This window comes from Tympanuchus pallidicinctus, unplaced genomic scaffold (genome assembly GCF_026119805.1).
Source record: "Tympanuchus pallidicinctus isolate F22 unplaced genomic scaffold, pur_lepc_1.0 scaffold5, whole genome shotgun sequence".
NCBI classification, from domain to species: domain Eukaryota; kingdom Metazoa; phylum Chordata; class Aves; order Galliformes; family Phasianidae; genus Tympanuchus; species Tympanuchus pallidicinctus.
Window position 1 is genome coordinate 39,375,945 of NW_026294769.1, and position 24,553 is coordinate 39,400,497.

The window sequence follows — 24,553 nt, forward strand, 5'->3', positions numbered from 1 at the left end:
ACGTAGGTGAATTCAGTTTTCAGTTTTTCTGGCTCTTCGGGGCATTCATGAAAGGACAGAGCCCTCTACTGGCCACTTCATTTATTGTATGGTTTCACAAAAGTGAATTAGGGTGGACTACAGCACAACTCTGGTTGCATTTGTCGTTCAGAAAACACCACATAATTTGGAAGAATTCCTGTAATTTGGAGTCATTTTACTTGAAGTATGCAGTAAGTAAATAGCCACAAAGCCTAGGCACATAGTGGAGCTGTTCGGTGCCCACTCTATTTCATCTGACCGAAGTGCAAAGCATTCCCACAGCCCTTTCTGATTGCTTTATTGGGCTTTCATTTTTTCTGTACCAGCTCAGGTCAGGTGAAAGTGAAGGGAGACCTTATTGTTCTCTTCCAATATCTGAAAGGTGCTCACAGCGAGAGTGGGGTTGGTCTCTTCACACTGGTGACAGGTGGAGGGGAAATGTCCTCAAGTTGCACCAGGGGAGGTTTAGGTTGGATATCAGGATAAACTTTACAGAAAGGGTTGTTAAGCACTGGAATAGGCTCCCCAGGGAGCTGGTTGAGTCACCACCCCTGGATGTGTTTAAAAACCGTTTGGATGTGGTGCTCAGGGACATGATTTAGCGGAGGGTTGTTAAGTTAGGATAGTTTGGTTAGGTTGTGGTTGGACTCGATGATCTTTAAGGTCTCTTCCAATTTGAGCAATTCTATGATTCTAAGCCAACCGAGAGTAAGCTGTACTCAGTGGTGAGGTTGGACTGGGACCTACATTGGTGGCTGTCTTCTCCAGGTCCAAGCACAGGTATCAACCATATCTTTGATATGAAACCTGTGAACTCCCATCCAACCCTGCACACACACTTCACAAGATGGGAAGACTCAAAACATTCTGTGATTCTGTGAAATTACTGGCATATACTTGACTAATTACCTGATTACATCACATACAAGAGCTCTGAAAACACTCACGTATAGCTCCTGTCTCACATTTTGTCTAGGTCTTAGGCTCCAGAGCTCAGCAACTTGTACTGTTATGTTATCCTCAGCATCTTTTTGACTTAAGCAAACCAGCTCTATCCCTCAAACTCTCCCAAACAGTTTGGTCGACTGCATGATCCCAGGACTCTTCTCAATGAGCCCTCCACATGCAGCCACTCAGTTCTGGGGGTCTAAAATCATGGCCAACATGCCATGCTGATGTGAGATATTAAAGCATCTTTTGACTTAGCCTGTGGTTTCATTTATGAAGAATGGTGCAGGAACAGGAAAAAAAAAAAAAAGAAAAAAGAAAAAAAAAAGTACCCATGGTAGAGTTTGGCAGGAAAATGTGGAAGCAGATTTGAGCAAAATAAGATAGTTTGGAAGAGTGTTGGGGAACTTCTTCAGATCCAAAAAACGTGAAATTTCCAAAAACTCCTTTTCCATTATACAAATCCATCATCATAATTAAAAACAAATCAGTGGAAATTTCTACACTCATAATAAACTTGATTGAAGCCACCAACGATTCCTCAGGTAGAAAGCCAAACACAGCCATAGCACAGCTGAAGGAACTCACCAGAAAAAGAATCTGGAGCATAAATAAATGAGAAATACCCAACAGAAAGACAGTGTATAGAAAAACATCCTCACAGTCCAATACTTTCAGAGATTTTATTTATAGAACTGTCATTTTAATTTGGCACATAGTAGGAAAATGGGAACACAATTTGGTGGGACAAGAGGAAAAATGCCAGTGTTGGTGGTTGTTTGAGGGGAGGAAGAGGAACACAAATTACAAATTAGGAGCAACCAGGGCTGAGAACAGTATAATATGAGGGTAGGCTCTTATCAGCTGCAGACCACAAAGAAACAAAAAAAAATTGAATCTTAAGCCATTTGGATGATGTTTCCATCTAGTAATGTAGGCAGAAATAAGCCACCAGACACGAGTTTAACACAACCCAGGATGTTTGTTCTGTTGGCAGAAGCTGAACTCTTCCCAACTTCGCTTAGCTTTCTGTTTGCATCATGTCCGGCTTGCTTCTGCTCTCACTGACATCAGTGGGAAGGTACTTCAGGCCTTTCGCAGTGAGCCAGTGGAACCCCTCCTAAGCAACACAGCTCTGCACCCAAGGGAACAGATAGGCCAAATGATTGTAATGTTTCACCAGAAAACAATTTTATTTCCCTCATTTTAAAAGAGTTTAATTTCTTCCTAAACCATTTATATCTTTTCTGCATGTTCTGCTGCCAATCATGTGGAATCTGTTGCCAATCATTCTCTTCAAGCTGCCTTTGTTTTTCTGGTATCTATCACTATCCACCATTTTTTGTTGGGTCAGCACCTTAGACGTTGGTCCCAAATATTACCAGCTTCAGGATAAAATACACTTGTGAGTTTGTTGCTGTTGTCCTCTCCTCCAGAAGCTTCTACCTTTGATCCCTTGTCTTTCTTGTTCACATGGGTTAAGAAGCAAGGATCAAGAAAGCACAGACAAACAAAGAACAGCAAAAAGAGCAAAGTGGCTACCCACTACCATCAGAAAACCACAAAGCATAAGGCTTCAGCAGCCCCGTGGTATGAACTGTGAGTGGCATTACCAGCATGAGAGGTGGGAAGACCCTCACAGCAGGTGCTGGCACCCCACTGTAACACACACCCCACAGAAGGTCTCAGACCTCAGTTACTATCAGCTTGTCCCAGCAGCTTATGTTATGATGAACTGCATTCAGAGCTGTTTTGTCATGGAAGGTGGCAGGGCAGAAGACAGAGTATGAATATTTTGGCAATTTTTAATTCATAATTGTGTCCATGGACCGCAGTCTGTATGACAGAGCTGAAATAAGGCTTGGTTTTATTGGCCTGTAAAGAAGCTGTTCAAGCTTTCTAGGTTAAAGATATTTCCCCCTCACCCTACCAGAGCCTACAATCACACAGACATTTATCAGATTAGTTTAATCTCAATAGTATGATTATCTAAACTCTGAAAGGGTAATCAAAATGTAACTTAAATCAAGAGATCAAAATAAGTATTCTCTGCTACGATTTCCCCAAAGTCACCTGCCCTTTTCCCCTCTGTTTTTTCTACTTAGGAAATTTGACCCCCAAAGCAGGAGGGAAAAAAAGGGATGTAAGCCAGCAGACACCCAGCACAAGCAAGTCCCTTCACGCTGCAACCCTCTGAGAAGTGCAGAGCATTTGTTCTGTGTGATTAGGGCAGGAGCATGCAGCACCACACCACTGCTATGCAACTCCAACAGATAAGATGATACTACAAGGATGTCAAGATCTATGTTTATCAACAAAAAAGCAGAGAGGAACTCCAGTGCTGACTGCACTCAATATCTGATCTCCAACAACTGGCAATTTAAAATAATAATAAAAATCTCATACATAAAGCCAGTTTGAAAATTTCTGTTCTTAATGACTGTACAGGAAAAGCAATTATATGAACTGTCGCAACAATCTGCATGGTTCATTCATCATCCAAGTAAGCTATCTCTGCTCACTGCTTTCATTATTGCTTTGCGCTCTGTAGATTTAAGTGCTGTTCATCCTGATCTGTCTGTAAAAGCTTAGCAAATAGGTTAAATTCAAAACCAATTGAGTACAATATTCAATCTTCCTATTTGTGTCCATTTATTCAGGAAACACTCATTCAAGAGATGTGTGTCAAGACTTACGGTACAGCACTAGGTATCATCTGTGCTACCATCCAATCTTTTTAGCAGAATGAAAAAGAGAAAATATGTATGACTTCAGAATAATTTCACTTATAATTCACGTAATCATAATCACTCAAACAAAAAAAAATTACCATCTGAAAACCAATGTTAAAATAATGCATTCTCTTACTTTCCTTGTTTGGTCCTGGGACAGTACCATAAAGTTGTTTTGTTGTTGTTTTTTTTGTTTGTTTTAATTACTATTTTTTGAAAATATACCTCTGTAGGACTCACATACACTGAGCAATTGTTTAAGGTAACAAAACCACAGGGCTTGGAAAGGGTATGAAGAGATCACTGAGTCCAACACCCCTGCTAAAGCAGGTTCCCTACAATAGGTCACGCAAGTAGGCATCCAGATGGGTCATTAATATCTCCACAGGAGAATGCACAACCTCTCTGAGCAGCCTGTTCCAGCGCCTTTACTGTAAAGAAGTTCTTCTGCATGATAGTATAGAACTTCCAATGTTCAAGTTTTAGGCCATTACTCTTTGTCCTATTACTATATAACACTGAGAATAGCCTGGCCTTGTCCGTTTGCTTCCCACCTCCCTTTAGATATTTAAAAACATTTACCAGATCCTCTCTGTCTTCTTTTCCCCAGGCTGAGACCCATGTGACACAGCCTTTCCTCATACAGAAGATGCTCCAGGCCCTTTATCATCTCTGTGGCCTTCTACTGGACTCATTCTAGGAGATCCCTGTCTTTTTAGAACTGGGGAGCCCAGAACTGGACACAGCACACTAAATGCGGCCTCGTCACAAAGCGGAGGAGGATCACCTCCCTCAACCTGTTGGCCATGCTCTTTTTAACGCAGCCCAGAGAAACGTGCATTTCAGCCATCCTGCAAAATATTTTAGAATTGAGTGTAAGTATGGTCAAATAAACAGGTGTACAGAGTTAACAACATATAAACAAAGTACACTGGCACATGTGTAACCCACAAGCACTTCTGAACACCTGCTATTCTATGCCAGAGTTGCATTTACATCAGAACCACGCATTTACCCGAGGCCCATATATGCTCTCATTCAGGCAGCTTCTCTTTCAGTCAAACTGGGAGTTGGAAGCTGTCCAGTTGTGCTAGAGGTGACTAAATTGGGACTTCACTCCCACCTTTCCTGCACTAGCAGATGAAATGAGACTGGGCCAAAAAGAGGCCAGAAGTGGAAAGGTATCAAACACTGTGGTTGCATCTAACAAAGCAATTTAGAATACAAGCAGATCTGAACAAGCAAACATCTTCCTGATGAAAAACTAGGTATTTTTTTCCGGCACAGGGGAGAAAGGAAAGGAGAACTGGGGCTCTTCTTCATACCATTTTTAGCTTCCTAAGGAAAAATAATTCAGGCAAACACTGTATGCCTTCAACTAAAATGCCAGTAAGTTCTTTTACAATACGTAATGCTATTCTTCATTTCTATGCCGAAGCTAAGCCTGCTCACAACTTACGCAAGCAAGTGATAGAATCCTGCCCAAATTAAAAGCAGTTACATTTTCACAAGGTAAATGTACACATGCTTTCAATCTGAATCTAAAACAATCACACCTTCTACAAACATTAATTATCCTAAATATTGTGCATCCAAGCTCTGTGACACACTCAAATTTTAACACCAGGCCAATTGTGGCTATTTCTCATCCTTATAATGTAATCCAAATTCTTTAATTACTAAGTAGAAAAGCTTTTTTTTTTTTTTTTTTTTTGAAAAAAAAAATAAATATATATTGTTAGGCTTCAAGCCACTTCTATCAGCATGAGGTGGGAGTGGGGGGAGGGGGGAGGTGGGAAGCTGCAATTATCTTGTAAAACATTACTAACGCCTTGGTAAATACCTGGACTTTTATTTTTCATTGAGGTTTGGAAGCTCAACAAAGTTTTGTTGAAAAATATCAGCCTCTTTTCTAAAGGGGTATATTCACTTACCCATCATAGCATATACAGCTGTTCATTAAACTTAACTTGGAAATTAAGTTGCTTCATATATTACCTACACATGTAAAAGCAATGCACAAATAGCAGCAATAGTATCAATTTTGGGAAAAAAAAAAATCAGAAGAAAATCTACCCGTACCAAAAGGCTAGTGAGACTAAGCAATCAGTCTACCCTGCCAGTAAGTTAACAACATAAAAGTCTGTATCTGTAATTATGCAACATCTGAGGAGGTCTTTTGGAAACATGAATGCAAGCAAGAAGAACATTGAAAGACGTATTGTCGCATATTCCCCAGCTGGCATAAGGAGAAAAACCTCTTTTTGATCAGAACAGCAGGATGGTGAAAGAAGATGAAAACAAACATGAGAATTTGGTTTAGAAAGCCAAACTGAAACACCTTTTTTATTTTTTAATTAAGTATTTGTATTTGTATTAATTAAGTATTTTAGTTTTTGTGAGAAGAAACAGGAACCTACTGATAATTATAACAGGTTTGTTTTAACTTTCTGAAATCCCTTCAGAGGGGTGCACAGAACAACAAAACCAATGTAGACAGAACTCTGCCTATTTTAGAGATACTCTAAAATTCAGCACTTAATATCAAATGGCCCACATTCTACATGCAAGCTGGACTCACAAAGAGCATTTTTCAGTAAGGTTTTGTGGACTTCAAGTGCCACTTGTTCTTCAAGCTTGCTTGAATAGACTCAAGTTAACAGAAAACAGTCTACGTATGTATAAATTAAGTAACCATAAGTAATTTGGGATGGCTCAAGAACTTACAGCAGAAAAGAATGTCCCTTAATCTAAAAAGACAGAAAGTCACTTTGGGAGGTTCTAGAAAAAAAAAAATATGCTACTTTTAGCTCATGTTGTAAAGGGAACCAACCAATCAGCCATTCCATACGAGCGTGGCTCTACTGAAAGATAGAAAAAAACAAACAAACAAACAATAAAGAGGTACTGAAGAGGATGCTTCTGTAAGTACAAACACCAAGTGATGAACAAGACCTACATCAGAGGAAAACCTAGCATGCATCTTCAACACTGTACAGAGAAGTCAGCAAGAACAAGAATTAACAGTTAAAAACTATACAAGGAAGCATTGCTTTCTTCTAAAAAGGTATATGGAAATAATTTCACTAATAAATAAAACACTGACATTCACAACTCATATGAATTAAACTGGTTTAAATCTTCAGGAGAAAGTGAAAATAGTACAGAACATTTCTTTTTCTTTTTTTTTTTATTTTCCTCTTCAAAAGCAGAAAGAGTGCCACTCTATCAAAAGATAGACTGTTGCAGCATATAAATTTGTGTCAATCTTCTTGTGCTTTCTGTTCAGGGGATACAGAACACAGGGTCATCCTTCCTATTAGATTGTTTACAGTTATCAAACACCTACATAAATCAACCTTTGTTTCTACTTAATTCATTAAGGAGTCGCTAAAACTACAGTAACATGATGTAAAAGTTTCCAAGCAATTCCTGTGAGAATTACTTAGGTTATTTTATGAATCAATTTGGATTTCTCTTTAATTCTCCTATGTTCACAACTATGTAACGTATATGCTTCTTGAATGTAAGAACTGCATGAAAATGGTCCAAAAGAAAAAAAAGACACGGAAACTGAGGTGTGAGGCAGTCAGTCCTCTTCCTACTTCTGCTTATTATTATTATTGTTGATTTTTTTTTTAAATACCATCGCTGAGATAACCCAATGCATGATACAGTCCCCACATCCTCACCAAACTGCTTTGCTGTTCATCTTTCCCAGCAAGTATTCAAACCTGCTTCTCTAGACAGAGCATCTGGAGGCTACAAAAGCATGACTTGTATTTCTCCATCAACCACATTTATTTGTGTGATGTTTTTTCCAGATCTGGAAGTTTTTCAATTAGTGCTTTATGGTCCATGTTGATACTGGCTATGAGTCCTCCCTCATTGCCATCTGAGCCAGTGTAACTAATTTCTTCACCCGTCAGAGTAGTCATGTGGCCACCCAATGCTCTCAACACTGCATTTCCAGCACATATGTCCCACTTCTTAATATAGGTGACATGGATATACACATCAGCTTCTTCTTGATTCTTTTCAGCCACGTCAAGGAGAGCCAGCACTTTGTAACCTACAATAATTGGTCAGAATAAAAAAGTTAAACCACATTTTCCAATTCCACACAAAGGAAAAACCTAACAGTAACTGTTAATAACTTGCACATGCAAAATACAGGAAAGTGATGTCATGAAGTACATATCCTGCCAGTGCACTACAACATCGAAAGCACCAATAAACCTGCCTGCCATCTAACCTAGACAGAAAATTGAAATAAAAATCCCATAAGAACAAAAAACACTTCCTCAAGATTCCTTTAGACAGACTTTACCTATGTGTTACATAGACTTATTTAGACACGTTAAAAAAAGTAAACTATAAACTCAAATATAGTTTTGCTCTTACATTCAAATATTTATTCCCTGATCACTATATTACAGTGAAGCCTACTTCTTTTTCTGGCTTTTTATTACAAGAAAGATGCATAGAAATACACCACTCTTTGTCACAGCAACTTAGTCCAGGGCCATTTATGTCTATCATAGTACAAAGTTATTGCTTAAAATAGCATTCTTTTCTTTATTTTACAGAGATTCTTTTTTTTTTTTTTTTTTATTCAACCAATCATTTTTGTTTTGTTAAACTTTTTCTCATTTGCAGAGTTAAGCCCAGGCCCAATATAATCAGCTGCACTTTCATCACCTCTGTCATAAGAAAATTGATTTAGATTCACTGTCAAGAGCCTGAACAAGATCACCTTCTCTAGCTTTCCACATTAAAGACTTAAAAAGACACATTTCTGTAAAATTCAAATTTTGTATGGATTTTGGAGATCTAAAAACATCCATTGCTTTACACTAGTGAAGCAATATATTGCATATATTTGCATTATGTCAGTAAAATGCAAAAGGATATTGCGTAAGGTTATGAAACATAGCTAAAAACTCCTCAGACTGAATACAGGACAGATAGCAATGGTCTTCAGTTACAACACTTTCCTATTTCCTGATGTAAATGAAAGCAATAGTATCAATCTTTAATGGCTTTTTCTTGTAACGCTGTCTAATTAATGTACTATTAGTTATCTAGGAACAAGCTGATTCTCTTCCATGATTCTTTATTTGGTCACACATTCTTTTACCTTCCACAAAGGCATCAGCACTTTCAGTGAATGTATACCAATGTTCAACAGGACCAAAACAGAACACTCTGGTCCAGGGCTAGATACACACAAACTGCCTGAAGCAGGTTTGCATTCAGGTTTCTATAGTCAAGAGATACTGTGTCCCTACTGCAGAGCGCTTGCTTCTGGGAACATGAACAAAAGAGGAGAAAGAACTCATGTCACACTTATTTCCTTTTGTCTAATAGTGGCTACCCCTTCAAATAGTTTGAAAGCAATAAAATTGATAGAACATTTAAAGAACCAAACCTGCTCCTCCAGCGGGGATTATCACAGTCTTATTTCCAAAGGTCTGCCGTGCAACCTGCTCCACTTTTCCTGCGTGGGAGCGGGATACAATAATCCTTGGAGTCTTGTCATTGTAGAAGGAACGAGCTTTTACATTTGACCCACCATCCACCATTGCCCAGGCTACAAGAGAAACACAAATGCCACTAAGCTTTATGAAAAGCTCTCTGTTAAGCATACAGATAAAAGAACACTCTTTGGAGAAGACTGAAGCAACTCAGTTATCCTCTGTAAGAGCAAAATTTAGGATTGACTGAGGAAAGTCCACATGTGCACAGAAGCATAAAAGAAAAAGAAACAGCTCCACACACAGCTTTGTGCTTATGGACTACTCCTATGTCATGCTTTCAAGTGCACAATAAGGTGGAAAAAATCCCAAAAATAGCTTGCAACTGAAAAATCATTAAAGTTAGAAGACATTTCTGAGGCAGATCTAGATCCAATTTTTCCCTCAAACAATTCTTCAGTAAAAACCAAAAACATTCTTCAGTAAAAACCAAAAACGACCCTTCAAAAAAGACAGCAGAAATGTTACCTTACGTTCTACTGCTACAAAGGATAATCATACTAAAGAAGGAAGTGAAAACATTTGATAGTGCATTTTGGAGGACTGGTTTTATTATACGCAACCTACTACTTATTTCATCATGCAATTCAAAGCCAAGCTTCGTAGGTGGCATCTCCTAACCATTAATTTGACATTTACTTAGCAGACTAACCAGCAATTGCATCTCAGTAGAGGACCACATTGTACAGTAACAGACTGAGCAGTGTGTAATGACAACAGCGACTTTTTCATTGCTTTGTATTGGTGTGGTACTATTAGGAACAATTCCACTCACAACATGCTGTTACTTCCAGCTTGGAAAATGAAAACTCTTGACACAGAATGACAGAATTAATTGCATTTCATCTGACGCCATGTCTGAACATGTCAGACTTTTTTAAACAAGTTAAATCCTCAAGATTACAGTGCTGAAAAACATTTATTTACATACAAGTTGATACTTAGAAAATACAATCCAATAAGCCCTTCAGGATTCTTAAAGAATACCAAAATATAGCACATACTTAAACAACATAGCTTAATGGAAAACACTGCTTGATGGACTGCATGATCTTAGAGGTCTTTTCCAATCTTGGTGATTCTATCATTCTATGACTGGTAATCAGGTTCATATTTAAAGAAGGTAAAATGTTTAGATCAAAATATTAAGTGTTCAAAAAGCACAAAAGAGAACAAAATTCATACATTAAGTCAGTTCCTGTGCAAGAACTACTACATAACTTCACAACTCTAGAGGTCAGTATTGCCTAAGGAAAAAACAAGAAGAGACATTCTTCTTTCAAGTGTATATTATATGAGATGTGAACACTAAAACTACTTCGAAGCATTCAGAAGTACACTTGGCCACAGAGTGCCAAACATGAACTTATCTTCACTGATACCTCATTAGTACTAATGACTTAGTTAGGCCAGGAATATGCCTTAATAAAACACGTCAGATACTCAATAAGGCTACCTTAGACAGTCTTGCCTGATACATAGGAACAGTTGCCATTAAGATCTTTCATTTATCTCTGGATGCAGTTTCATAGACCCAAGTTCTGCTGCAGTTCTGCTAAAGACTGTTAGCACATACAAAACCAGTCAGCATGTATATAGGTTTTATTTTCTTTGGTTTCCTACAAGCACTCCTATTGAAGAAATCTTAATTGTTAAACATATTTTCCATTAGTTGTGGTTTGTTTTTTTTTTGTTTGTTTGTTTAATTTATTCGTTTGTTTTAAATGCATCATTTTTATATTAAACAGAGACAGTGTTTTCCTTTGGGGCCTCACAGCACACTGACAGCTCTGGATCCGAGGTCTGCAGTGCTGTTCTTTTGCACTCAAGTATTATTTTCCTCATTTATATCCAGAGATTTTCTCTCAAACATCGAATTTTAGTTAACACTATGACAGAAGAGATCAGATATATACAAAGGGATAAAGATACCTGTATATGCCGAGAATGGCTTATGTATCACTCCTATTACTGGTTTCCCATTTACAGCCACACAAACCATTGTTGTGACATACTGCCGAAGATCCTCTGTGGGCAAAATGAAAGGAAGAAAGTTCATGGACAGATGTTCAGAATGCAGGAAAAAAAGCAGGCTGGACATGATATAAACACTGCTCTTTAAAGACTAGCCTACTTTCTAACTGGTACAATTACATAACTTTGTTTGATCTTCAAATAACTTTGTAGATAGCAAAAGATTTTACAGGCTCCCAGTTCCCCAGCAGTTTTTCTTCTTCAGTAGATGTACCTTGTGCTTATACAAGAGCCACTGCTAATAATTATCTTATGTAGTGTCTTCATAGCATCTGTGCTCTTAAATTCTCCCTGCTATGCCCCATACTCTTCTACAGTTTCAAAGCTGAAACATTCAAACGCTGAAGAACATTCACCTTATAAGTGATTGTATCAACAGAATATTCAGCTACCATTTCAGTTGTATTGCCTCAAGCTGCTTAAGCGACATCTTAAAACATATGAAAAAGAGAGACTGAATTATATATCCTTTTCAAAAGTCGGAAACAAGAAGTCATTTTAATCAAGTTAAATATATTCATTTATTCTTTCCTTTACAGAAAGGAACAAAAAAATTCTGAGCTTAGTGTTATCACAGTAATAACTGAAATCAAGACATGCAATACCAACACAACCTATAAGTGGCATTACCATCTATTTTAGTAATTACTTTGTTGCAAAGAATTCCTCAGTTATTTCAGAATTGGAACGCATAAAAGTAATGCTATGGTGTGACAGCTATACAGATTTCATTATAAAAATGTGCTCAGTGTAACACATCAGCTTTGATAGAGCACACTCTAAATACGTATCAGTATTTAGAGATGCCACTTTAAATACTTACCATTTTGCCTTTAGTAAAAAGACAAACATTAGAATTACACACCTGTGTACTCTTGTGTAGCATCTAATGGATCAATCCAGACAGTAACACTTTCTGCTGGAACCTCTTTAGGCTGTATTTTTTCTTTTATATCTTCAGGAATATTGCGATCCCAAGAGACTGTCTCCTGATCAGTTGTATCAACACGTTCCTCAGAGTTTATCTACGATAAGAAAACAAAAGCAGGTGCATTAATTTATCAGATGCAGCAACTGTAGAAGTGGAAAAGTTAGAAAATCTTGTATGCATCTGTTTCTTCCTTCACCTCAAACTACAACAGCACACACTGGTCATTTTTCAGCACCTGACAAGTTGCTAACATCATGTTACAAGTAATGAAAAATCACAATTCACAGTTTTATCGTGAACCACACCACAGTTGGACGCCATAATTCTGACTTCAACTCTTCCAGTGGAGTGTTCCCATTGTAAGAATTCTATCTTTTACTCAGAACTTAAATGCAGTTGCGTCAAAGATACAAGCAGAATATTCAGTTCAGGATGCTAGTACAGTACACAGCTACAGTGGAGATCTAATACTGTACTTACACTGACCAGTAAACAAAGATTCAAGTGTACAGTTCTTATCAGTACTTTGCAGACTGTAGTATGACACGTGGGATTAAGAATCCTAGGTTATATTCCTGCTTCAGGGATTGAATAATGACTAGCAATATAAGCAGTTCAACTGGATGTAACCTTTACACAGCTGTCAGATGTGTTTTATTTTATAAACAAGTCAGTAACATTCCTCATCTGTCTTTAGGGTAGATTAGGCCAAGAAACTAAGATAACCTAGAAATAACATTTATAAACAGCAGTTAATAATATTTAACCTTGTTGTCACTTGCTGTCTAGCCTACTGAATTTTATTCTTGAACACACAGTGTTACACAGAACCACAGAATTAAATCCCTCACAGGCAGTGATATCTTTCATTAGATCAAGCTGCCTGAGCCCCATCCAACCAAACCCTGAATGCCTCCAGAGACAGGGCATCCACAACTCTTCTGAACCTGTGCCTCACCACTCCCTAAGAATTTTTTCCTAACACCTAACTTAAATCTCCTCTTTTAGCTTAAAGCTGTTCCCTCTTGTTCTATCACTACCTGCCAGTCTGAAAAGTCAATCTCCCTCCTATTTATAAGCTCCCCTCAAGTACTGGAAGGCTACAGTGAAGTCTCCCCAGCACTTTCCCTTTTCTAGGCTGAACAAGCCCACCTCCCTCAGCTTGCCTTCATAGGAGAGGTGCTCCAGCCTTTTGATCACCTTTGTAGCCCTCCTTTGGGCCTGCTCCAACAGCTCCATGTGTTTCTTGTGCTGGGGGCCCTGGATGCAATACTCCAGATGGGGACACAGAAGGGCAAACCAGAAGGAGACGATCTCCTCCCTTGCCCTGTTGACCATCCCTTTTTTGATGCAGATCAGGGTACAGTTGGCTTTCCAGGCTGCAAACTCACACTGTTGGCTCATGTCGAGCTTTTCATCCATCAACCACGGGTTTGTCTCCATAGGGACGTTCTCAATCCACTTGTCCCAGTCCACACTCATAGTGGAGACTGCCCATTTCAGAACAGAGATCAGAACTCTGTCCGTTAGTGCAACTCACGACCCCATTCTGCTGAAGGGATGAACATTCTGCAAAACCCAGTACCGTAATTTCAGCTGAAGTAGTAAGACAGCTTTGAGTCACAACAGATTCATCTGACACAGAATACTGTACATAATGATATCTTACACTACAAAATATATGTCCCCACAGTTCCTCATGCAGGGTTACACAGGTCAACCTGCCTCAGTTCACACTTACTAGCTTACTACAATTTCATGCATGGTTTACAGGAGAGCTGTAATATAACTGAACAAAGGTAATGCCAAATGGAATTCAGATAAATTCAACTCATTTCCTTTTAGCACCTCAGTTACATCAGGAAACTGATACTTCTTTGTTCTTTCTACTGACAGTAAAAAGGAAGGCACTATCACTGTGCCTTTCATGCTTTAGCCTATAAGAAGCCTTCAGCAGTGCATCAGTCCACTAATTATTCATTAGAACAATGAAGCTTGTTGCTCAGATGTGTTTTTTAAATGCCTAAGTGTACTCAACTTGGACTTTTAAGACATTCCAGAATATCAGAAAAGCCAGTTTAGAGGCAAGCTAAATCGAATGTAATTCTAAAATGATTTTTTTTATTGATTAGTTCTGATGTCCAGCCATGTCAAAATGTCAAGCAGACATGGGATGCGAGGTGTCTACCATTTACAGCCACCTATTTCACCTTATTGACTACAGAAGGAGTCTGCAATCATATTAGCTTGGATCCAGATATTTAACTGCTAAAGCAGATGAATATCCTTTAACTAAACAAACTTATTATAGATGTCACAGATAAGTGACACTGAAAAACAATGAAAATAAAGAAGTGATCAGATTAGGTCAGGCTGAATGGGTCTCTGAGAGACCTGATGTAGCTGTAGATGTCCCTGTCTTTGTATGGGAGTTGGGCTAATTAACTTTTAAAAGACCCTTCCAACTCAAATGATTCTTTAATTCTGCATTTGAATATAACAGACTTTGTATCAGTAGGATTTTCACTGAATTTACTTGACAAGAAAAGACACCACACATCTCAGCTGTAACAGATTATTAGCAAAGGGTTAAAGGCCATCTTGTTCAAGAGGACTGAAAAATGAAGAAGCAAGCAAAACTTCAACATCTCCAGCCACGTCATAGCTGTCTTTTCATGTAAAACCAGTATTTGAAGCACTACACGCCAAGCAGAACCCTTGAAGTTGCCATGACATTTACAAATTAAACATCTGTCATTGTACGATCAACCTGATGATTGTGTTTTTCCCAAGGGGAACCGTTCAGCAGAGTCAAAACAAGTAGCTCCACAGACTTGGCAGGCTCAACACAACCTCCGGGCAGTTCAAGTTCTGCTATAGCATATCAGGCACCTCTATAAGAAATTGCATTTTAACAAGAAAAGAAAAAAATTGGCAACAAAATACATTTCCTCAATAGAATGCAGAACAAAGGCTGCTTCCAAAAAAGTTACTAGAGTTGGAATCAATTCTATAAAAAGGAAATAAATATCTCGTTACACTTGTTATTACAGTAAAATTAGAGATTTACACGGTAATAGTTGCTGAGATTTTTGGTTTCAAAGGCTAAGTTCTGGAATTAAAATGCTAGCCCAGCTGATATGAAGTACTGTGTTGCATCTTTGCAATTAAAGACACCTCCAATGCCAAATCCCATATCCACATGTGGCTGAGGGTGCTGAGGATGTGGCAGTGTGAACTTCATGACTCGCATCTTTCTTTCTCTGAGATGCACCAGAGATTTCACCCAGAGGCTGAGGAATCTCCTTCTTTGTGATATGCAGAAGCTACCTGACCATGGGCCTGGCATCCTACTCTGGGTGTCCTTACTTGAGCATGGCTTGAGCCAGAAGGACCCTAAGGTCCCTTCTAGCCTCAGCTATTCTGTGATTCTCCGCAAGTATCTAAAAGGTACTGTTTTCAGAGAAACACCTACTACTTCAGAAATTGTGTAACCCATGATGTTGCAGCATTTATATTGCTACTGCAGTCTCTTGCAACAGTCATAACTAATCTGCCAGAAAAAACAGTGGAAAAAAAGATAGCAGTGCTGTGGTCGTATAGACCCCGTGACACTAGTTCCATTTTCTGCTCTTCCTCTGCAAGCCACCTGAAAGAAACAGTCATCTTGGTCACTCACTCTTCTACCAGTATTACCATTTATTCTGCATCCTCGGCTGAATACAAGTCATAGGCCACGCAGAAACTCCAGCCATTCCACCACCTGCATATACTAAATTTATTTATTGTTATGAAACTGTATTATAGGTCTGTATAATAATGTTGCCTTACAGAGAATCACCAGTCCTTAGTACTGGGAACTTTTCTTCTTTTACTTTAAATACAAGAGAACATACCAAGAAAACGTGCCTTTGTATTAATATGATGGCACATTTTACTGCTTGATGTTGAGTTCCTACCTGCCATTCCTATTTGCTGGAAGCTTCCAAAGGCTGTGACCTTAAATTTCAACCTTTTCTGAAGCGATATGGATACGCAGTTGACTCAACTGCCAAGTCTTCAGCTATGGTAGATTAACAACCACAATGCTAAATGCTTTAGCCAAAGTTTATTCCAGCAAGATACTCTCAAACTGTTAACATACCTAACTATAAAGTTGCAAGTTTCTACGCTTGCTATCATCTACTCTTAAGAGTTAGATTTAAATAGCAATCCATCTTACATATGTGCTTATTCCTGAAAGTCTTTTAGATCCCCATCTGGTAATAAAGTGCTCTCAGTTCCAAATCTTGATGCTTTTTTATTAGTAATAGAAAACAATTACTATTCCACTCAACATAAACAAGACAGTTCAGGTAACAACAAGATGTATTCATATTCTGACTTGTGAATTTGCAATTCCAAGTACAATAGTTCAAGAACAGAGTGATCAGCTGAATGGGTAACTCCTGTGATTCAAACAGGAACATGAAAAATGCCTAAAGACCCAGATGAAGCAGCACACAGGAACATCAGCAAAACACTAACAGGTTCTTGACTTCACTTTTCTATTTTCTTAGGGCATTAGCTCTGCTTAACAGACACAGTCAACTCATAGTCATTACGCAATGTGTGCCTTACACACACTTAATATTCAAACTGAACTTGGCCATTTGTATTAAAGTGATTCAAGTGATCAGTTACTTGGTTAGGCTTCAGAAGAGCATTCAGAGGAGAAAGGTTCCCTCAGCAGCCTTTGAGCTCCTCCATTTACCGAAGCTTCCCTTGCACAGCCCCACACGTCCCACCGTCACCACCCAGCTCTGAGAGGGACATACTCCCACATGCTGGAGGCTGGGCTCTTTTACCTTTGTTTGCTCAGTTGCTGACTTCTCCCTCAATTGTACCAGAGGGGAAAGCTGACCCATTTTCTTGCATCCTGACTTACAACGAATAGAAGGTGGTAAAAACAGCAGAAATATAACAGAGGAAATTGCACGGATCACAGGAGTTACACCTGTTGAAACAACTAAAACCTAAGAACAATAAATGTAATAAAACGTCACTCCCTCGCTAGTCCACAAATTGTTTCACTAAATTCACATTCACAGTTCTGCACAGACAGAAGTTCAACAGAAAGAAAGGAATGACCGGCTTGCTGTAAGTGCCACAGCACCACTTGTCAACCTAAGACCCCAGCCACGCAGGAGCAGAGAACAGCACGTACACAGCAGCTCCAAGGAGCTCTGTGTTCTGTGAGGCACTGCACCAGCACAGAGCTCCAGGTGCTCAGCTGACAGACCAGATAGCCCTGCTGCAAGCACAGCGCTACTGCTAATTATACCTGCAAAGATATGATCACAGAGCCTGGTACCATGAAGTTGGGGGTTTAATTTCATTTTGGGTACAAACTCAGCAAGAATCAACGAGCATCAGGTAAAACCCATATTAAAAAGTGTATGCTCAGCCAACACCTACTGATGAGAATACAGATTAACATTCATGCTTCTTGCTTTACTTACAAATATGCTTGTAATCACTATGATCATGATGGCCAAAAGAATGTCAACTTTCTTAAAGCCCTAAGAACGCCTTTCTTCCAACATGAAGAAACAAATTACCGTGTTTACGCTGGAGAGCACCGAAACCCTTCTAAAATCTAAGTAGCATTTTGTTCGTAAGATCTAGTCCTTTGACATACCTATCTTACTCCACTGAATTAGTTATCAGATGCAGAGCTTGACATCTTAGGCCCGGAAAAGAGAAGGCTCCTGATTGTGGCCTTTCAGTACCTAAAGGGGAGCTAGAGGAAAGAAGAGGACAGACTCTTTAGCAGGGTCTATGGTGATAGAACAAGGGGAAATGGCTTCACGCTTAAAAAGGGTACATTTACTCAAGGTACATGTATTTTTATTTTATTTTATTTTTAAACAGTGAAGGCGGTAAGGCACTGGAACAGGCTGCCCATAGAGACGGCAAATGTCTCATCCCTGGAGACATTCAAGGGTAGGCTCTGGGCAATCTGATCTAACTATGCATGTCCCTGTTCACTGCAGGGGAGTTAGACTAAATGACCTTTAAGAGCCCCTTCCAGCTCTAAGGATTCCACGATTCTACTCTATTCTAAATAGATAAAAGAACCATTAGGTTCAGGGCAGCGTCAAGACCAATGAAAAGATGCTTAAAGGGAAAGGGTGGGAAGAGAACACTTGATTTCCATTATAGTCACAATAAATCAAGAAGAAAATAAGGGTATTTCTTTGCTCAATATTCAATATTCAGAAAACAAGACATACAGCTGGCACAACTACAGAGAAAAAATATCAAAGTACTGGTCAAAAATAAGCACAAACTGCCTAAGGAGAGGGAGAGATCATCTGAGTTAGCAAGACTGAAATCTGCATCCTGTGAAAGTCATGGCAATGTAGTGCAGAAGCAAAAAAGCAGAACTACATGTGTCACTTTAAAACTGGCTTTTTCAATGTGAGAACAGGACTTTGGCCAAAGCTCACATTTAAGGAGATTGCACCTCCCTAGTAAATCATTCCCACCCCTTTGTGCAAGTACACTGTTCCTTCTGATGTGTTGTTGCAGTCTGTCAGTAGGGTCGCAATGCAAAGTGAAGCATTTAAGTATTCTTAAAGTGTTACTTATTTTACACTTTTCACCTTGGATGCATTCAGATATCAAGTTTCCAACATCAACTTCCACGCAGGCAGCACTGTTAAAACAGAATACCCTGACATGTAGTGCTCAGATAAACTCTTGTAGCGGGTAATGCTAATGAAACTCCTGAACAAGTCATCTGTTCAAACAGAGCAGATCTTCCAGGCAGAGCATATCCAGGATTCTTGACAGTTTCCAACTGGATTTGGAATCATAGGTTCTCCTCTCTACTCGCTCCATCCTTTACCAGGGCTGGCTTGAGCATCACTTTAAAGCCTTCACCCAGTTCCCAAAGCCAGTCCTTATTTCACAAATGCTGGGCAAGGAGTAAGTTGAGCTGCATGGAGAAACAACCCAAAAACCAAACAGTGAAGTAACCCAGAAAAGGTAAATAAGTCAAGTAGAAAGAATCAGAGGAGATGATTTTAGCTGGATCAGACCCCTGAGTACTTCTTAGCATGACAAGCAAATAGAAGAAGAAAACATTGCTGAGGATAAATCTCAAGCCTGTGGCTGCAGTTGAAGGCTTTATCAAGAGAAACCATTGTGCATATTTGACCATGAAATGCATTTTGAAGTCACCTGCACACAAGCTTCATAGGAGATGCAAATTTTCACTGCTTGCACTTGACTGCACTGAGACAACCCTGGCCAGTATCTGAGTTAGAAAGGACTTGCCACCCGCCCGTGCCTTTTGTTGGGGGGTATAGCAACAATACAACACAGTACTGTTCCATTTCCTATGCAGTCATAAAAGTGAATTGATCTGTTGCTCTTCCTTTTCATCCAACCTTGCTGCAACAGGTTTTAAATGCAAATACGTACATTTGTATCAAACAAAACTGGCGATGTAAGCAGTGGAGTTACACTGTAAATGAAAACAGCATTACTTGCAAAACATTTTCTTTATGTATTAATCATTTCCCCCCTCTTCTTCCCCTCAAATTTTGATACATATATATACATATATTTTCAAATCACAACTAAATTAATTGTGAGAATCCTTCCAGATTTATTTCAGCTTCCACATGTGAAGGTCTAGCTCTTCCTATATTCTCTTAATAACCACTCCCTCGAAGAAGTTCTACTTCAGACAGACTGCACATCTTGTGCTCTGCCAAGCAGCATGATACAGGACATCCACGACTGCTCACTGACTTCGGTTTATTTCAGTCAAATGACTTCTCCCCGTAGTTATTTTTAAACATTGGAAAGCCACAATTTATCATGAGCTTAACGTTGAGATACCCGTTAAGCTTAGGGCTTCCACGATGCAAGTAAATCAGTATTTTGCTTTACTCACAAACTTTGTTGAATTCTTTCAGTTTTTGTGTGACAGTTCTTTTGTTACCACTGCCTCCTCGAGCAAAAATAGAGAAGGGTTTCTATTTTACTTGAACAACATTCTTTATGCCGGAGTGTCCGTCTGTACTTGGAGATAAGGCTGCGGCCTTATTGCTTCACATGAAAGATGTCTCAGAAAAACTTCATATCGTTATCAACACAAATTACAGTTCTGTAAACAGTAGGAATTTAAAATAAAGGATGCAAGAGGTAGATAACAGAATTACTGATGAAGATGATCTTGTCTTCACACCTGAAAATTTTGTACTCTAACATGCAAATAGTTTTTTTTTAATAAAAAAAAAAAAAGGCTTCAGTTGGAAGGGACCTCAAAGATCATTCAGTTCCAATCCTCCTGCTGTGCGTAGGGTTGCCAACCACTAAATCAGGCACCAGATCAGGTTGCTCAGAGCCCCATCCAAATTGGCCTTATACACCTTCAGGGATGGGGCATCCACAATGTACCTCTCTGTGCCAGAGCCTCACCACTTCAGCATGCTACAGCCTGAGACAGCATGTTTTACCAACATACAGTTTGGTAGATATTTTTTACATACCTAATGAAAGAAGGTGTTATCATTCAGATCATATACTTCAAATATCCCAGAGATGACTTGTCAGAGTTAGAAACATTAAATCAGCTGAAGGATTTGTCAAACTCACTGTTCCTCATCCTCTTAAACTCTCAAGCTCATTCAATCTAATGGATTAGAGAACCAGGGAGAAGATAAAGCCGTACACCTGAATTTTACCTGGTTCTGGGATGTATATAAACGTGATTGATTTCAGAATTTGTGAACATATCTGTGCTTTAGGGAGTACCATCAGTTTTTGAAGGATAGCAGAAAATGCTAGCTACTTGGAAAATACAGCAAAACACTGTTTTCAAGCACGGAAAGCTCAATATTCATGTCCTTCAAGGAGAAAAGACCCATGTCAGACCGTCACCTGAGAGGGGCACACACAGGCAGCCACACACAGAGCATGCACTGCACCAAGCTCTAATCCCAAAGCAAATCCCCAGCCTTGAGTTAACACAGAAAGCCTTTATACCTACACAAAGGCAATCCCTCCTCCTACAGAGGGGTCAAAATGCGTTACTTTCAGCAGCCACACAGTCACACCATAACAATCCGGGACTTTTCCTTCAACACAGAGTTTCTTAAGGCAGCTTGTCACTAACAGACAAACCATTCACCTTCAGAGCACGGCCTGAAGGCGTGCCAATACTCTTGTAGAGAAAGATGAAGAACTTAACTCCACATCAACAATCCATCAATCTGATGGTTTCACAGTGAATGTAGTACGTACGGCACTTTACGGAGAGACACACACCCAAAGGACCCTCTAACCAGGCACTGAAAACCGACTAAATGCCTGCTTACAGGAGCTAGAAGGGCTTGGATCTCCTCACCCTCCCAACCCCTTCCTCCCACTGACGATGAGGTGGCACCGCCACAAAGTCAACCATGAAAAGAAGCGCGTTTCCTGCGCCCCGTCCCCAGCCGGGCGCCGACACGTGTCGCTCCGCGAGCGGCGGCTGCACGCAGCACCCACCTACCTGCACGGCGGGGAAGGCGGCCCTCAGCAGGTGGAACATGCGGCGGTTGGACAGCAGATCGCCGCTCGTCAGCTTCTCCTCGGCCCCCTCCCGCGTCTTCCCCTTGGCCTTTTCGTTGAGCACGTTGCCATCGCGGACCCGCCGCACCTCCACGCCGCCCCGCACGGCCGCCAGCACAGACACGGCCAGCAGCTCCCGCAGGTCCACGTTGGCCGTCGAACCGCGGGATCCCTCGGGTCCGCCCGCCGCCGGCTCGCTCAGCATGAAGAAGGCGAAGCGGCCGGCCAGGAATCCGGAGTAGAGATGGTAGAGGACACCCAGCCCCAGCAGGCAGAACACGGCCATGCCGAGCGGGGAGAGGCGGATCCCCATGGGCGCCATGGCCGGGCGCAGCGGGGCGGTGCCGGGCACTCACTGCGGCCCCATGGCTCGGCTCGCTCCGCCGCGGCGGGGCCGGCCGGCTCCAGCTCCCAGCGGGCTGGGGCGGAGCGGAGCCTGTCTGTATCCGGGTCGGGGGGGGCGGAGCGCCGCCGTGAGCACTGAGCATGTCTCGGCGGCCGGCCGGGCTTTTGCTGTGGGATCGCCTATGGGTGTCGAGGGGAGGGAGCGGTGGGGTGTGTTATGCACCTATGCTCATACCGACTTGTGTTTCTTGGAGGTGTTAAGCTTTTGGAATCATAGAATCACTGAGGTTGGAAAAGACCTCTGACTTTGTCTGGTCCGGCCATCAGCTCAACACCACCTGGTAACCATAGAATCATAGAATTGCTCAGATTGGAAAAGACCTTAAAGATCATCAAGTCCAACCACAACCTAACCATACTACCCTAACTAACAACCCTCTGCTACATCATGTCCCTGAGCACCACATCCAAACGGTTTTTAAACACATCCAGGGATGGTGACTCAACCACCTCGCTGCGGAGCCTATTCTAGTGCTTAACAACCCTTTCTGGAAAGAAGTGTCCATGTCCCTAGGTGCCATATTTACACGTTTCTTGAACACCTCCAGGGGCGGTGACTCCGCCACTCCCCTGGGCAGCCTGTGCCAGTGCCTCACCACCCTTTCTGTGAACAAACATTTCCTAATATCTGACCTGAATTAACAACGTGGAAGCTTAGCCCCACTGTAAGATTACCCTTGCAAGCTAAAGTTGCTGAATCATCTCCCCCTTAACTCTTCCGTTTCAACAGCACCTTCAGTTATGTGGGTGCATACTATGTGTTGCACTGTATCCAAAGTGCCGCTGTGCAGGGGCTACAAATCAAAGAAAGCACTACATTTTAAATGAGATTCAAAAGAGCTGGATTTTACTCTTAGTAATGCTGGTATTTAACTTTCTAGGTTACTAGGCAATACCTGGAGTGTCCAAATTTTCCTATTTTTCTTTTCCTTTAAGACTTTTTTTTTCCTGTGCAGTTGGTTCTCTAACAGAACAGCTTGAAAGAATGCCCTGTTCATTTGCCTTTTTTTGAATTCACGATTCAGCATTCAGGCTGGACATTAGGAAATATTACTCTGAAAGAGTGGTCAGGCACTCGAATGGGCTGCCCGGGGAAGTGGTGGAGTCACCAACCCTGGAGGTGTTCAAGGAACATTTGGACATTATGTTGAGGGACATGGTTTAGTGAGAACTATTGGTAGGTGGATGGACTGGATGATCCTGTGGGTCTTTTCCAACCTTGGTGATTCTATGATTCTAATTTCATACAGTAATAATGAATGCCAATATCTACAGCAACAGTATTAGGAAAGAGTAAATTTGTGTATGCAATGAACATGAGACCAGCATAGGTGGGCGTTTACATAAGTTGCTTCAAAAGTAATGCCTCCTATGGAAAATACAAAGAGTACATTTTTAATACAACAAATTCTCAGCTACAAAACACTATTTTTCTACGTAGGCACCACCATTAACTATGCACTTTCACTGGCGATGAACAAGATCCTGTAGGCCACACTTGTAAAAATCTGCACCAGCGGAGGTGACCACTATCACAGCTGCTGTGATGGTGTCATTGCTAGGAAAATGTTGCCCACTCAGTCCATCTTTCACTGACCTGAACATACAGAAGTTAGAAGGCACTAAATACAGGTTACTGAGTGGATGTGGTAGTAAAGCACAGCCAAGATTGGCAATATGCTCCATGGTCTTTGAACTGGTACCAGGTCTGATAATACAGTGTTACAAGGGAAAAGCTGTCTTCTTCTCTGGCCTGGAAGTTCAAGCCTTCAAGCTTAGTTAGTGTTGCAATGTAGCTTCAAAGTTGATGGTTTGTTCCAGGAAGTCCAGAAGGACCACCCATTTTCTATCCCAAAAGACAACACACATTACTACCCAGTGAGGGCTGTGTCTTGAACTTTCTCTTAGATGGGGAATTCACATGTTGCTGGTCCATGGGCTGCCATTTAGACTCAGGCATGTAGTGATAACACCATGTCTCATCATCAGTGATGATACAATCCAGGAAACTATTCTCTTCAGCTGTATATTTTTTGAACAGATCCTGACAAACTTGCATATGCTGTTTTTTCTGTTCCTATGTGAGCACTCATGGGACCCCTTGGTGCAAACTTTGTGATATTCCAACATTGTCATCATTGTTTCCAATGCACTGAAACCAATACACAGCTTGGTACACAGTTATTTGGATGTAAACTGCTGTCACCTCTGCTGAAATGCACCACCCACTGTCTCATTGCGCTCACTTCCAGTAGTTGGTCTCCATAAATGTTCAGCAAGCATTGATGAATGTCAACAAGTGACATTTTTTCTGTGCAAAGGAATTCATTGTCACA

At 40.5% G+C, this 24,553-nt stretch overlaps 1 protein-coding gene across 1 annotated transcript; it reads right to left on the reverse strand.

Annotated features, from left to right (window-relative positions):
* Positions 1–1,638: 1,638 nt before the first annotated feature.
* On the reverse strand, positions 1,639–22,243 carry BPNT2 (3'(2'), 5'-bisphosphate nucleotidase 2). Its single transcript, XM_052704534.1, has 5 exons — positions 21,754–22,243; positions 12,138–12,297; positions 11,171–11,266; positions 9,133–9,294; positions 1,639–7,773 (listed from the first exon to the last, which is right to left on the reverse strand). The coding sequence occupies exons 1-5, from the start codon at positions 22,132–22,134 to the stop codon at positions 7,502–7,504; spliced, it is 1,071 nt and encodes a 356-aa protein (XP_052560494.1). The 5' UTR covers positions 22,135–22,243; the 3' UTR covers positions 1,639–7,501.
* Positions 22,244–24,553: the final 2,310 nt, after the last annotated feature.